Raw genomic sequence first — 15,561 nt, 5'->3', positions numbered from 1 at the left:
CAGAGGATTTATCTTTACATAATTTCTGAAATAGTCTGGATCTTTCTTTTTGCTCTTTTCTGAGTTTGTCTGACTCATAACATCTTTTGGATTATGATTTTACCAAAACTTAGAATTACTGTTTTCTGGTGAGAGGCAATTAGCTAAATATATGAATAAACATCTTATTTATTTTGCTGGCCAGTCTGTATGAATCCCAGAATGAATCTTGTATCAGCAATCACAAACATGAAGTCTTCTGTCTATTGTTATGGACACCACTGACCTACTAATCCACCTCCCTGAGTTTCACCCTCTATTTGAAGGATTCAGATGTTTTGGTTTATATTTCTTCTCAGAACAGGTCACTTAATTTCCCCTCATGATTGTAAGCATTTTAATATCTCTAAAGAACATGGAATTTTATATTGTTTTACTCAGCATGGCAACTGAAAGCCTGTACAAAAAACCAAACAAAATTATAAATCTTTAATGAATTTTACAACAGAAGTGAAGGGAAAAGAGCATTCTCATTAAAACTACAAACCATTATCAATTTCTTATCCTTGTTTTCTTTTGAAATGAAGGACTATTCTACTGAAAGATTAAAGAAAACCAATGAGATACTAAAAGGCATTAAGTTATTAAAGCTGTATGCCTGGGAGCACATATTTTGTACTAGCGTGGAAGAAACAAGGATGAAGGAACTCACCAGTCTCAAAACCTTTGCGCTTCATACATCTCTTTCCAGTAAGTAACTATGTTTTTAATGCTCAGAAATGGATCCTGTTCTCCATGTCAACATTCCTCCTGGCTTCAACTAAAGCCAAATACAGCTGTGCCTATGACACTTTTTTGTGTGTGTGTGAAATGTGATTCAAATAAAAAGGCATGACAAATATACAACACAGAAACTTGAAAATACAGAGCATGCTTTGCTGATTTTTTTTTTTGTAGGAAGTTTTCTGTCACCTTCATAATGACATTACAGTTATGAATTGTTTTATAGTAAGGAGGCTCCAGATAACATTAGCAGCTCTGATTACAGGAAAGATAAATTAGTGTCTGAATTAAATTGTATTTTCTGTAATGTAGAAGGGCTGAGAGGGTAATGTTTTTGTTGTGTTGCATAATAATTGTGCACATAAAACTTTTTATCCCAGTTCAGTAAAGTATACAAATGAGATAATTACTTGGCTTGTTTGTTTGTGTGTTTAAGATGTCTCTCTGTCATGGAAGGAAATTTCTTCCTGCAGAGGAATTTTCCTTTAGGAGTTTTAATTACTTAAACAGGAAATAACTGGATTCTTCTAGTGCCACACAACTAATGGTAAAACTGTTTTTTCTTATTTCATATAATCTGATGCCTATTTTATTTCTCTTTCACAGTTTTTATGAATGCGGCCATACCAATAGCTGCTGTTCTTGCAGTAAGATAATGTTTTTTTCACTTTTCCTTATAAAAAGGCAGAGAAAATGAGAGGGGGAGAAAGAAAGAAAAGACACCATTGTTTTTGTAGGACATATTCCTCATAAAACTGGCAGATGAGTTAATGTGCCCCTGCTAACTGTAGAATAGCATGACACTGGAAGTGCCCATTCCAAGAGCTGGTATTTCACCAGCTGTGGCTTGGATTGGTAAAAACAAAAAGAAATATAATTTTTTCCTATAAGAAAGAAAGAAATCATTGCAACCTGAAAGAAGACCCATTTTGAGAAGGTCTCATTTTGAAGGGGTTTTGGGTGGCTTTGCTTTTCTATTGTCTAGCAGTGAAAATCATTCCTGTTTCAAAGTGCATTATAAGCCACCATTTTAGTTTTCAAGAAAGGGTACTCTGCAGTTTAAGGAGAAATAAATTTTCCTTGTCCTCTGGCCAGGTTTAAATCTCAGCCTAATGCACTGGAGGAACTATGGCATGCCGGCTAGTAAGGAGTCTTCATAGACCAAATGCTGAGGGCATTACTCAGAGTATGCTAACAGTGTGTACCAGAATTGGATGAGATATGACCATAGTTCTGCGTCTGTGAAAAAACCCATAAGATTTATTAGGTTCTTACTGATTTTTCTGGTTTGCTTGTTTCCTCTAAACCCTGAAGTCAGTTACAAAACTTTACAAAACTAAATGCTTTGACTTTACAAAGAAAAGTTTTTCATTCTTAAATGTGTAAATCTCTTGAAATCACTGGCAAGTTTTTAAAATCTTTTGCACTTTAATAGAAGACACCTTTCTCTTCAGTTTACTGGGATTCCCAATAAATTGAGCTATGTAGTTACTGGCCCTAGTTGAGCAAAATGTTTTGCTTGCTGTTCTTGTCCATCTTTTTCAAGAATCCTTATCCTGACATGCTCTTTTCGTGATGTGACAGACCTTTGTGACTTACGCGTATACCAATGTCAAGCCGCTGCAGCCTGCCCAGGCCTTTGCATCACTCTCATTGTTTCACATCCTGGTCACACCACTGTTCCTGCTCTCCACTGTGGTTCGTTTTGCAGTCAAGGCTATCGTAAGGTAAGTGGCCCTTCTTGTTTCTCCAACTCTTGAACACCTACATTCAGTAATACAACAGGGAAGGTGCTGGAGAAAAAGGTGGTTTCTACCTGCTCACATGGAACAGGATTAAGAGGTAGGACTCAGATGTTCAAAAATGTGAGAGAAATCAGAGTAACCATTTCTTTTTACTGCATGATACAGAGACAAAGAAATGTTCCATTCTTTTGATAATTTCACCAAGTTTGGCAGGTCAGATTCAGAGCTGGACTCTCCTTCCTTGGGATATGCTCCTCTTTTCTCAGTGTGGCCACCCACCGTAGCCCTTACCTAGTACTTTTCTGAGCTCTTGTCAACACGGAGGGAGATGAGAGAGACTGGCGTGAAGCTATCTAGCAAGACTGGCCCTGCTGATGCAAGGGAGAGCAACTGGCTTAAGTCTACCTCCACAAACGGTGCATTGGACTTTACGTGAGAATTTGGTATTGACCTGCCTCCCATTGTCTAGCACTAGCATGGACTTTCTTAGGAAAGAGTGTGGATGGAGGAACACTAGACACTGAAGGACTAGTTACCCAAGGGAAACCGAGCCCTACAGCACTTCTCTTATAGAGGAAATGCTCTTCCCCTGAATGGCAGTAAAGAGATGTGGGAGAGGAAGCATGGCAAGGCAGACATTTGGGAATTTCGTCTGTGAGGGTTAGGGATCTGCATGGCAGGACAGTGAGGAAGTTGGCACAAAGTGGAAAAGATTTAAAAAAAAAAAAGGAAAAGGAACTCATAAAATGTGTTGCTTCCTCAGAAACTTATATGTTCCAGGCATTTATTGCTGCAAGTAGCCCAACAAAACAACTTCCTTCGTGCTGGGCTATAGAGCACTTAATCTCAAGGGAGCTGGTTGGTAGTAAGTCAAATTTCAGACTTTTGGCTGCTGCGTCAGTGGTCTGTATGGAAAGAGTCATGGTCATGGGGCAGTTATGTAGACATACACACTGACAAGATGTCCCAAGAGGCGCAAACTGACACCTGACTGGCAGTAATGTGTCGGATGCCAAGCATGAGCAGGATGTAAAGACCGAACTAACCTTCACACCCAGAAACGTAATTCCTTCTTGCCAAGACTGAGGCACATTGGCAAAGGTATTGCATTGCTGCTGCCGCTGCCTCTTTTTGGTGGGTAACAGTAATAACAAATAGCAGTCAAGGGGACTTCAGGCTCCACAGCTGTCATTTGCCAGCACCACACTCACTTTAAAAAAAAAATTAAATAGGGTTTATTTTTGTCAAAGCAGCAGCAGGGCCACATGAGACATTTTCCCTAGGTTGAAAATTATTTCTGACTAGTGGAAAATCTCAAGGCTCCTTTATAAATCATCCCAGCCTCTACATCTCTGGACTATGTTTAGCATAGCCCTAATATCAAAATGGTGTGTACATTTTCCTTAACACTGCTGGCCACCCCTCAGGACACTATTTAGAGACCATATTTGCCAAAACAAACTTTACCCTTTGGCAAACTTACTTCTTAACATCTTTCTCCCATGAACATCATGTCCCCCAAGTGAAGAATGAAGAATGCGTGCTTGGCCACTCCACGGCTCTACCATCAATCAAATACATGTATATGAGTATGCGCTCATTTGTGTTATGATTAAGTGCTCATACTTTGGTCAGATTCTCCATTTTATGTTAAAGAGTACTTCTAGTACCATGAAAACTTTTGAGGGTACCTGTCCTCGTTCAAATGCAAAGTAATGGTTGATGTCTTCTTAGGCAGATGATCAGAATGGGGTTTCTTATCTTCTACAAGAAGATAAATTCTTGTTTGATGCACTTATGTAAGACTTAAACTCTGATATGGGAGTTAGACACATAAATTTTCCTTTCAAAAGAGGAGATAGGAACAGATATACTGGCAGGAGGAAATAATGACAATAGCAGTGCTTTCTTGCTAACCAGTATCTCTGTGGCTTGAACATGTATTGATAATTTCATACGAAATGCTGAGAGAGGCCTTGAACAGGACTACTTTCCCATTTGCAGATTAACATTCAAATCACTGATCTGAAGTCATATGTCCTTCTGCTTTCTCAGTCTCTGGCTCAATGCACCTTGATTTTAGTTTTTGCAAAATAACATAGCTTCACCATGACCAGGTGGGTGCTTTTGTTCATCCCTTCCCCAGAACGATAAAGAGCTAGGTGCTTACAGCACTCTGAAAGGAAGTGGGGCGGAAAGGGGATCAGATCCTTCTGTGATGAAGAATGAATTGAACCTGTGTGCTTTATTTCCCAGTGGACACTTTTAAGAAGTAGGCAAAGAGAGCTCTTGCTGTAATTCTCCAAGGCTGGCCGTGGCTGTCCTGGGTTGTGTAGTCTTTAGTCCCGTTTGCATGCAGTGTATGCAAAAGCTGTGTTCAGGATGCACCTGGTGCATCGGCATTTTCAGAGGATTTAGGTGGGTGAGTGACTCATTTATGCATCCTGACTGTGCGTAGGCATAAGAAAGGCACAGAAGAGGTAAGCCTGCCGAGATGGAAACCATTCCCACGGAGCTCTAGTGGCACTCACATGAATAGCTCTCCTCTTCATTCCCAGCTACCAGTACGATGTTTAATTATTTTCGTCTGTCCTTCTTCCACGTAAAAAAATTTTCACTTGCCATCAGGCTGGCAGACAGTCCAATAGGAAACCAGAAGTATCCCATGAACTTCTTTTGGAACAATTCTGATATATCCTGCTGGCTGGGCTGCACAAAAATGGAAATGTGGTCAGGGAAACCTGGGTTTATTTAACTCACTGTCCTGTTTTCTTTCAAGTGTACAGAAACTGAATGAGTTTCTCCTGAGTGATGAGATTGGAGATGACAGCTGGAGAGGTGGGGACAGCTCTGTAGCTTATGAATCCTGTAAGAAGCACACAGGACTTGTAAGTTCTGTTTTATGACACTGAATTTCAAAGCAGAGAGGCCATATAGCCCCATACAAGGCTACTGGCCTAAATGATAGGGCTCAGGAGTTTTGGCTTCCAGCCTGACTCTAACATTGACCAGTTTTGCCTCTTCTGTGTCGGGATCTCTGTGTTTCTATGACATGAAGGGTCCCCAAACACATTTAAGCATTGCGGAAGGGCCAGTAGTAATAAAACCCCCATAACACATCAACACATTTACACGTGGTACAAATTCATCCTTCTCAGTTTTTATAAAAGGCCCGGGTGCATTTCTTGTGGTTATGGGGTTTGTACTGTATATTGCCAGTACAACCCATTATATGTTGGGCATCTTTAGGTAGGACTGATTCCTGCTCTGGGAGATTCAGAATTGGAGGTGGGACAAACACCACCAAACTTTGTGAAATAAGCTACATATTTCAACTGTTTCAAACTGATTATGTCATTTGAAATGTGACTGAAAGTTGAAGACAGCAACAGAAGGAAAAGATCAGCAAAAAATAAGTTTTATTTTGAGCTGAATTAAATTAGTTTGCCAACCCAAAACAACATGTTTCTTGTTTTTCTGGCTTAACAATTATACTAAAGGAAACAAAAATGAAATTGTTTCAGCATTTGTTTTGTTTCTCTTGTCCACCTTTTGCCCAGCCCTACAGAGAGAGACAGACAAAGTCTAGATGATGGGGAGAGGGAAAAATAAAGGTAATATCCGTAAAGGTTAAATCATTCACTGTAGACAGCCCAGCTGTAAGGAATCACTAAGATTATCCCGATTTAGCTCAATACAGTGGTGCTTACAAATACCACAGGTGGCTCTGAATGAGCTATCTCCACAATCACTCTTAAGCGTAAGTGAGGTATTCTGCACAAGCCAATTTGATATGCTTCTTGCTCCTGCAGCTATTCTGCTTCTGAGAACCAAACTGGTAACTCTCCATATCCTTACACTTTTACTGACACAGCTTTGTTTGGAGCTACCTCAGGTAGGGCAGACTTACCTAGTGGTTTGAGGGGGATGACAGAGCCGAAATCTGGGGTTGTTATGCGTAGGAAACCAAAATCAGAAAGATATGCCTCATGCTTCAGTTAAGGGTGTTTGAAACATTACAGTATGTGCATCACAGTAGTGTGTCTTTATTATCACACATACTGAAAAGCACTAGTTTCTTCTCATGACCTAGAATGATGGTAAGAAAGGGAATGGATTGCCTGTTTTATAAGGAACTAAATATTGTCCCCTCTTGACAATTCAAACTTTTCTCCTTTCTTCATTTCACTATGTAGCACACCAAGGCCATCAACAGGAGGCAGCCTTTGAGGTATCAGCTTGAAAGCTATGAACAGCCAACAAGGAAGCAAACACGTCCTGTGGAGATAGATGATATCGCAATCAAGGTGGTTTGAAAACATTTTCTCATTCTTTATGAGGAGCAGGTCCTCCTGCAGCAGTACGGGATATTGCCCAATTGCTGCTGTTCTTCCAAAGGCAGATTGTCCAACACAAGAACAAGCCCTTAAATAAATTAGCACCTCAGCCAAAAATAAAGTGAGAAGAATTTCTTACAGACCAGCTCTTCATAGTGATTCTCTGTCTTCCCAGGAAACAGAGGCATCATGAGTCTAAAGGAACAAAAACTAGATAGTCTGATATGCAGAAATTAATACAGATTTTTTAGACTTTCCCTTCATGCACTTCTCTTTCACTCTTAGAACCAAGATCAAAACTTTTGAATTCCGTTTTGACATTTATTATGACATTATTTTAAGTCATGTTGGCCAAATTTTCCCCACATATGTCCTTGCACTCTGTGCAAGGAATGTTTCATGGGCCTGTCAACTCCAAAGGAAGTACAAAAAGGCTAGCGTACACTGGGGAACATTTTTCTTATGTTCAGCATAAACCTTGTGAATATTCAACTTGTACTTTGGGAATCCTTTCACAAGGGGCCATGTATCACAATGTACAGGATGATTCATTCCTTGATAAGCTATGCTATTTAGATTGTCACCTGTGAGATCTTGTGGCCATTATTCTTAGTCTTTAATCTTATACTTGACAGAATTAAAGTGTTTGGTAGAGTTCAACTCAACATCATCCCTTTATTGCATTTCAATCAGTATATACGTTTGTGTATATAACTTTCCTTGTTTACAAACTTTTCTGAGTTTGGCAATCTTTACAAACCTAACTTGCTTTTTTGTGTGTATGAGCATACCTCACCATGTCTATTAATCACAGATTTATTTCAGTAACATTTTAAATCCAAACTAGACATTCTGTGTTTTTTCCCTCATGTGTTTATATATCTGACATGCGGTAATTGTTTTGTAGGTGACCAATGGATACTTTTCATGGGGAAGTGGTTTAGCTACGTTGTCCAACATAAACATCAGAATCCCAACAGGTAGGATAAATGCACACCTTAAACATTAAATATGTAATATCAAATTACTACTAATTCCATTTCTTGATGTTGTGAAAAGCACAAAAACACACATTTAGATTTTTATAAGAAAAAATGAAGGTTAAAAATGTATACAAGGTCATGAACTGTATTGGTCATATAGCTATATCATTAATCAGAAGTACTATAAATAAACAAAAAATTACATGATTTTATATACCTATACAGTTTATATAGTGTTTATAACAGCAGGAACAAAGTCAAGAGTAAGAATAAATATGAAAAAGATAGTTGCAAAAAAATTCATTATTATTTTTAATAATCCCAAAGTACTGTAGGTAATCCCAAAGTCTGTATCATTTGTTTCACTGTAGCATTAGGTGTCTTATACATGGATGAACACTTCTTTGTGCTGGCCCAGTGCCACATACAACACCAGGAGAAGGTCTTTACTCCAAGGAGTTTACAATCTACGGCCATGGGTTTACAAGCTGGGTGAACGAGTCTGACATTTTACCTCCTTTGGAAGGAGTAAGACCATTAACTCCCCAGCTGGCGAGAAGCTTACCTGGCAAATGCACTAGCTAGCACAGTTAGTGAGTTCAGTTAGTTTATGGGAAGGTCTGAGAAGCACCATTGCCACTACAGAGTAGGACTAAAGGTAGGAAAGTGGTGGTGGGCAGAGTACAGCAAAGCAGAAAAAAGTAATGGATCTTCTTTCAGTTGCAGTCACTAATTAGATTGGCCCAAATTTTAATGGAATCCCAGACTGAATAATCACTTCCCACTTCATAGCATTTGACCCTAAATAACTTCCATAAAGTAACAAAGTCCCGTACAGTGCATGATAACATATGTCAAAGCAACAGTCTCATTCCTTTGGAGATTAGTGTGTACTTGTACTGTCCATTAATGTATTTTTCCATAGATGAATACTTGCAATATGTAGGATGAATACATGCATAATAATTTGCCCAGAGAGGCTGTGGATGCCCCCTCCCTGGAAGTGTTGAAGGCCATGTTGGCTGGGGCTTTGGGCAACCTGATTTAGTAGAAGTTGTCCCTGCCCGTGGCAGGGGGGTTGGCACTAGATGATCTTTAAGGTCCCTTCCAACCCAAACCATTCTATGATTCTATGCGTATTGCCCATTTATGTAGTGGATGCCAACAAATGTAACCAACTAGTTCAAGTGCTCTAGAACTGGATCTAGTTGCGCCTTGCGGACTTGAGTAGAACTTTTTTTTTCTTTTTTGAAAATGTATTTGTTATTATTATTATCATAGGTCAGATGACAATGATTGTGGGTCAGGTTGGCTGTGGCAAGTCTTCACTTCTCCTTGCTATATTGGGAGAGATGCAGACGCTGGAGGGAAAAGTCCACTGGAGCAAGTATGTTTCATATAGCTATTAATTGCTATATTCAATTAAGAAGGAGGTAGCTGGGATTTGCTGTGAGAAATGTAAACTTCCTGTCTCAGAACTGCATGTTGAATGATTATCATCACCCAGATCCCCTCTGGAAGGCATCACCTACAAACTTATGAAGGATTTTCGTTGATGTTCTGTCATGGTTCAGAGCAGGCAGAGTGCCTCAGGGAGGGAAAAAGGCTAGTCTGGTTATTAATAGCTAATATATTAGCCCAAGCAAATGACCTGAATAGAAAGCATATACTATTCCTGTTATCATTAGGCTTCAGTACTCACTATAATTGAAGTCAGCATTGTTATACTGCTACTGTACACACCAGTAAAAGCATGATAGGCTGGAGCTTCTTCAGTCGAGTGGTATGTGTGGGGTACCAGCATAGAGGAAGGGCTGTATTTCCCACTCAGTCACGCTGCTGCTAGCAGAAAAAAAGGTGATATAATAACACATGAGTAATGCTTTTCCCTTTCCCTGGTATCTGCCCAAGCCTTGCCTAAGGAAGTCAGTGTTACTCTTCACTGTAATACATTCAGAACACAGCCTGAGGACACGGAATGCCTGAAGAGTAAAGGCAGTGAAGAAGCTGTTGCTGAAGAGGGAACTGCCAGTGAGGTCTGGCCTCGGGATCCACGTGGATTCAGACCCAGTGAACGAGAACTTCCTACAGAAACTAAGTGGGGCAGCAGCCACTCCTCCTGCCTAGGCAGGGCAGAGGCTGTGGAAGGGATGTGCTGTAGCCCCAAGACTTGTTCTTTGATTTTAAAGATCAGTTCTGTTTCCTTAAAACTACTAAGGCAAACTCTTCTTAATTAGCTTTTTGAGGTGAAAGGGTGAATTTTGTCAGAGAGACCAATATTTTGGTGCCCCATCCCTTGACTACTAGTCATCTTTTTCTTACAGCAATGTTGCAAGCTGGGTATTTTTCTTTTCCTGTGCTAGTACACGTGGCATTTTTTGTTCTCTAGCCATATTTCACTGTCTGCTGTTCTAAATGTATGATCTCACTGGAGTAGCAGGTACAGTTGGAGCCAAGGCAAGACTAACTTTAGTTTAATTATATGTGAGTTTAAGCTTTGAAGGAAGAAGAATATGTGACTTACCACAGTTAATATCTTTGAGAAATATAATGAAGCTTTTGACATCACAATCAGGCATTTTTTTTCTCAGTAGTTTAAGAAAATACAAGTAGAGTGTATCTTGAAATTATTCTCACAATTGTTTTCAAAGATATGTTTGAGAAAGACTCAGATTTGTCCTAAAGAAAGATATGGAATCTTGGGAAGATTAGAGAAAACAAGAAATCTTAGAAAGATACTAGAGAAAGTTTATGAAATACCATTTAAGATTCACATTGTTCAAGTGAGATTAAGATCATATTGTCAGCTGATTAGCAGTTTGTACATCACCAGGCAACTCAGGTTTTAGCAAGTAACTCAGGCCCTACTGAGTGACTTTTTTTCATTGCAAACTATAACTTGGTACTGTGGTATAGCTGATGTAAACATGGTTATATTTTGCTGATAATTTCAGACTGCCTGACAGACAGATGAATACAGAAGGATGCTTCAGGTATTGAACTAAGTGGATCCTATATTTTACAAAACCATAATAAAGGTCCTATTTACTCCCTTAAATCCCTTTCCATGTGATTTCACGTGCATGACTAACGCAGCTGCTGATCCAGGGATGAAATGCAGGCTAGGTGAATTCCCCAACAAAGTATAACACCACAATAATAGTAATGATGGGTAAGATTTCAGCCCCAATTATATTGGGGTAATCCTGCAATGCATCATTGTGAAAGCCCATCTTGCTTGGGCTGTTGTGGTTGACTGCAGTGAGAGCTGTATGTCCTGCTGCCCGGGTTGTCACTGGTTTGGGATCTTAGGGAAAGAAAGCATGTTAGTGTATCTTTCTGCAAGAGATCTTGGCCAGGGCAAATCTTATGGGCCAGTTCTCAGTTCTTCCCACTTACATGAGACATGCCTCAGATACATTACAAACCTTAGACAAGGAGCTGGCTTTTTGTTTTCCCAGTGAGCAATCAGCTAGAGAGACTTCTTAAACACTGAAGCATGAGCCTATCTGGATGCAGTGATGTAGCTGAGCCTGTTTCAGACCTGAGTTGTTAAGTCCATACAGGGACGGATGTGGGGAATATGCAGAGACATGTATTCCCCTTAGGCACACCAACCATCTTCTCAGACCGCCAAGCAAAGAAGAGTGGCTAAGTGGAAGCCCTTCACTTGGTATATATTTTCTGTATATTGAACTGGTTTCTGTGCAAACAGGTTGTTGTGTACTAAGTGAAAAGCATGGGAAACACAAAAATTATGAAGTAGATCATCCCAAATGGCCTGTTCTGCCCTCAAGCTATGGAAGACTTCAAGAAAAATTAGGAAAAGTCAGTGCTCCCCTCAGAAGGATTGCCAAGTGCAACTGCTTAGCAAGAGGTTGCAACCACAGTAGCTCACAGAAAACACTGAAGGGCATTATGGGCACTGAAGGGATAACTGATAGGCCAGATAAATGTCAGTAGCCAAAGGCAGCATACCTACATACTAGCGCTGCTGTGCTGCTGTGGCTGGTTGCAGGGATAGGAATAAATTCCTCCAAACTGCTGGACAGAATTTTTGTAGATGCTTGGTCCTTGTCTTGCCTCAAATTTCTTGCCTATATTAGCAAAGGAAATGGTTCATTCTGCCATTACAGTGGTATCCTAGAGATTTTGTATGCCTTTATTCTCCTCCCTTTTCATTTTGTAGGCTGAGGGAATCTGGGCCTGGTTAGAGATGCATTAATCTATTTTAAAACGTCCAGAGTTAGCATAAAAGTTTTCCAAACTTCAACAAGGTCTCTTTTTGAGTTTTCTTTAAAACCTTGATTCAAATTCATTTCTCTATTATTTCAGCTTATATATTCAAAATCTTATAACAACAACAAATCAATCTAATCAGTTTGGTCTTTCTTACCTTTCAGACTTGAACTTACCACACCCCATTTTACAGTACAGATAAAAAAATCATTATAAATAGCCACATTTAAATAAATAAAGAAATTAGAGCAAAGATTACTAACCTCAGCGAGCAAATAAAATACTGGTTTTATGAGCTTCAGTTTCAGTCCACTCCCATGCCCTCCAATCACATCACTCTTTCAGATTCAGTAGGGTAACAAATACTTAAGGCCCCAGCTCTGTAAAGGTTTTTATATGTGTTTATTCATGAGATTATCAATGAACGTGGGTTGTCACAGAAATCTCACTCATAATTTGGGAGAATTAAAGTGTATTTGTCAAGCTAAGCATGGAATGAAATTTCTAACCAAGGAAGAAGAGTTTAAGAAACTGAGATCCTAAAATTAGTCCTTGCTCATTCAGATAATCTATTTGTTTATAATGGCAAGCATATTAAATCTGGTATGGAATGCAAGGCGTCTTGCAAGGCTTGTACCCAGTTTTTGTTATATTGTACTTCAGAGGGCACTCCCAAATGTATACATGAAAGATTTTTCCCTTTCTCTACCATTGCAATGCTCTGCTGATAAAAGTTTGGGGTTTTTTAATAGAGGAAATTTAGGTTTTCTTCTTTTTTGTTTGGCTTGACCTAATTTCCGACCTCTTTTTAATCTCTCATTAGACTTAATCTTTTGCTTTCTTGTAACTTTTTTCCATTGTAGAGAAGACTGGAAACTTCTGCTGAATAAAGGACCAACTCTGGTGAAGCAATGTCTGTTATGAGCCTCAATTTATGGCTCTCTGACCCTTCTGAGATAACCAACAGGGCTTATTCACCTCCGATGTAATATATTCTCTGGCAATTGGTGCATGAAGGAAGCACACTGATTGTGCACTCTAGGCATGAATTATCAAAGTTCTTGAGAGCTGATGTGCAGCACAGAAAGCAACATGTCTCAGTTCTGACTTTTTGGGAAGATGCTTAATACATGAGTCTGGCATTACAAGGGCCCTGCTATTAGAATTTTTATGCCCTTTGCCAGACTTGGATCCTCTGCTTATGAGTGCAGCTGCAGTTACTGGTATCCCAGCAGACAAGCAGACGTTTCTGTCTCAGCAGTAAAATATTTCATCTGGAGGATTCATAGGCTTGGGAGGGGAGGATTTGTTTGTTTGGGGTTTTTTTAAGTCAGGCAAATAATACATTAGTATCAGTTTTCTAGTCCCTTCTAATGCCTGTTTCTATTTACCTGGCATAAACTTACTCTTTTAGGTTTTGCACTTTGCAGTGATGTGTCGCTATGCCTGGACAGGAGCACCATCACTGGTCCAGAACTGCTTTGACTGGCATCCCATGCCCTCAACACCGTTAATAAGTCAATTAACAAACAGAGGGAGCTGCAAAATCATTCATGTCATTACTGCCATTGCATGCTCTTCAAAATGTATTTCATGGATATGATCCTGAAGAAGTGGAGGTTGACAAGGAAAGCCTAGGTGTTGTGGTGCCATGCATGGCTTGATGCAGCCTTTCTGCTATAAACAGGTTCAAAATCTGTTCTGATTCAAAAGTGTATCATCTACAAAGCTTATCTTGGATCCAAGGGAAATTTGACATTAGTTACCAACTTTTGCAGGTCATTGGCAGAACTGTGCGAAGAAGCTAACTCATTGCTTGTCAACCTTTTATATGCCTAGGCAATATTAATAATTTCATTTTTAATAGGTTTTACAATACAATTGTCACTTTTAATACATTTTCTAACAACATAACTTGCCTGTCTAGCCACTTTGCACTATAGATATGAAACTGTTGTATTTAGAAAAGTTACATGCTTTTACTTAGACCTTGTTTATTTTCCCTTTAAGAAAAAAAACCCAAACTGATGTAGAGTTCTTAAAATATGTACTTAACCTCAGTTTCCCTGTATGTAAAACTAGCACAAAATGTTATTCTCTATATTTCCTGCTTACTAAATATCATTTACCATAACTTACAGTGTAAATGAAACTGAACCTTCTTTTGAAGCATCCAGAAGGTATTATTTCTGTTTTTAGTGTATCATAATACACCCATTAATTTCTTCAGAATTTCCTCAAACCTTCATCTTTGGACCCTTCAGCCATCTCTGTGTTTTCTTACCATGTCGATAATAATTTACCGTAGGATTAACTGACAGATTGTGTTAAATCCAGTGGATCCCAATCTTCTCCAGCCATTGTACCACTACCTCAGTCTTGTCCAAAAGATGTTCAGTGCTCCCAGCTCCCATTTGACATCACTGGGAGTTTAGCATTCCAATATCTTGCAAGACGGGGCCTCTAGATATAAAACATCGTTACGTGTACCCTCCCATGTGTTTGCATGTTTTCTGATCAGCACTGGGTTTCGTGTTGCTTGTAGCCCGGCTTGACGGCTGTGTGATGGAGCAGGGCACACAGCGCTCGAAGGGAGCTGGCAGTGCTCCAGCTGAAGTCAAGCTGTGACTCCACCCCTGGCTTCAGGGAAAGGACCTGCAGGTTTAAAAGAAGGACAAGCTAAACTAAAAACACGTCATAAATGACAGAGAAGTAGTGGCACACATAGCTGTGGTTGGGAGCCACACCATGATTTGCTACCTGATAATCCTGAGGACGTATTTCATCCTAGTGCATACTGAACTGCTAAAACTCCTAAAATTTTGGGGATACTACTAACCAGCTATTTCTCATACCCTAGCACCCTCTCTCTCAATAGCAAATCCTAGATACTTACATACAAAGCTATATCAAATGTTTGGTTTGAAGCAATACCATCAAAGAGACTGAGAAGGAAGATAAGTGTTCAGATCCACAAGCTGGTACCAGTTCACCCCCCCTTCCTCACACATCTCGGGCATCTCAGAAAAATGTCTGAGATTACATGACCTTTTTTGCCACTGTACATAGGCAAAACAACCAGAAGTAAAGAACATTCATACCCCTATTGTACACGTCATTAGGTATTTAGACATGTTTAAAGTATGTTTAGTAAATACTTGGGGGAATGTAGTGATTCCTTCCCAATCTGTATTAAACCACCCTCTTTTCCAATATCATGTCAGTCCACTGAGGATCTAATAGACTTAAAGGAAAAAAGCATTCACTGAGAAAAAAGTATTTCATGTGTATGGCCATGTAAAATAATCTAAAACTTCAGAAGGAAGCAAGTCAAGTGTACTGATGCCATTTGAACAGCACCTTTTCACTACCTGTTTTGACGTAAAGTAACTATTCTTGTGAGAATTTAGTAATTTTGATTATTTATAAATTGCCTTCGGGTTGCAATTGCAGTTACTAGATTGAGGTAGGTACCAGCCATTTATAGTAGCATAG

The 15,561-nt window shown here is 39.5% G+C and overlaps 1 protein-coding gene across 9 annotated transcripts in view; it reads left to right on the top strand.

Moving 5' to 3' along the window:
* Positions 1-15,561, top strand: part of ABCC9 (ATP binding cassette subfamily C member 9) — a 77,085-nt gene that overhangs the window by 30,124 nt on the left and 31,400 nt on the right. For 4 of the 9 annotated variants that reach the window (XM_052788776.1, XM_052788778.1, XM_052788774.1 and 1 more), the window contains 9 exons: positions 567-729; positions 1,369-1,409; positions 2,347-2,489; positions 5,287-5,395; positions 6,704-6,814; positions 7,752-7,824; positions 9,109-9,214; positions 10,782-10,820; positions 14,208-14,246. In XM_052788776.1, the coding sequence (XP_052644736.1) occupies positions 567-729; positions 1,369-1,409; positions 2,347-2,489; positions 5,287-5,395; positions 6,704-6,814; positions 7,752-7,824; positions 9,109-9,214; positions 10,782-10,820; positions 14,208-14,246 (824 nt within the window). The remainder of the gene's footprint in view (positions 1-566; positions 730-1,368; positions 1,410-2,346; positions 2,490-5,286; positions 5,396-6,703; positions 6,815-7,751; positions 7,825-9,108; positions 9,215-10,781; positions 10,821-14,207; positions 14,247-15,561) is intronic. The other 5 variants (XM_052788781.1, XM_052788779.1, XM_052788780.1 and 2 more) reach the window with 2 other exon arrangements.

Source organism: Harpia harpyja, chromosome 6 (assembly GCF_026419915.1).
Source record: "Harpia harpyja isolate bHarHar1 chromosome 6, bHarHar1 primary haplotype, whole genome shotgun sequence".
Taxonomy (NCBI): domain Eukaryota; kingdom Metazoa; phylum Chordata; class Aves; order Accipitriformes; family Accipitridae; genus Harpia; species Harpia harpyja.
The sequence above is the reverse complement of the archived record's forward strand: the minus strand, read 5'-3'. Positions and strand labels throughout refer to the sequence as shown.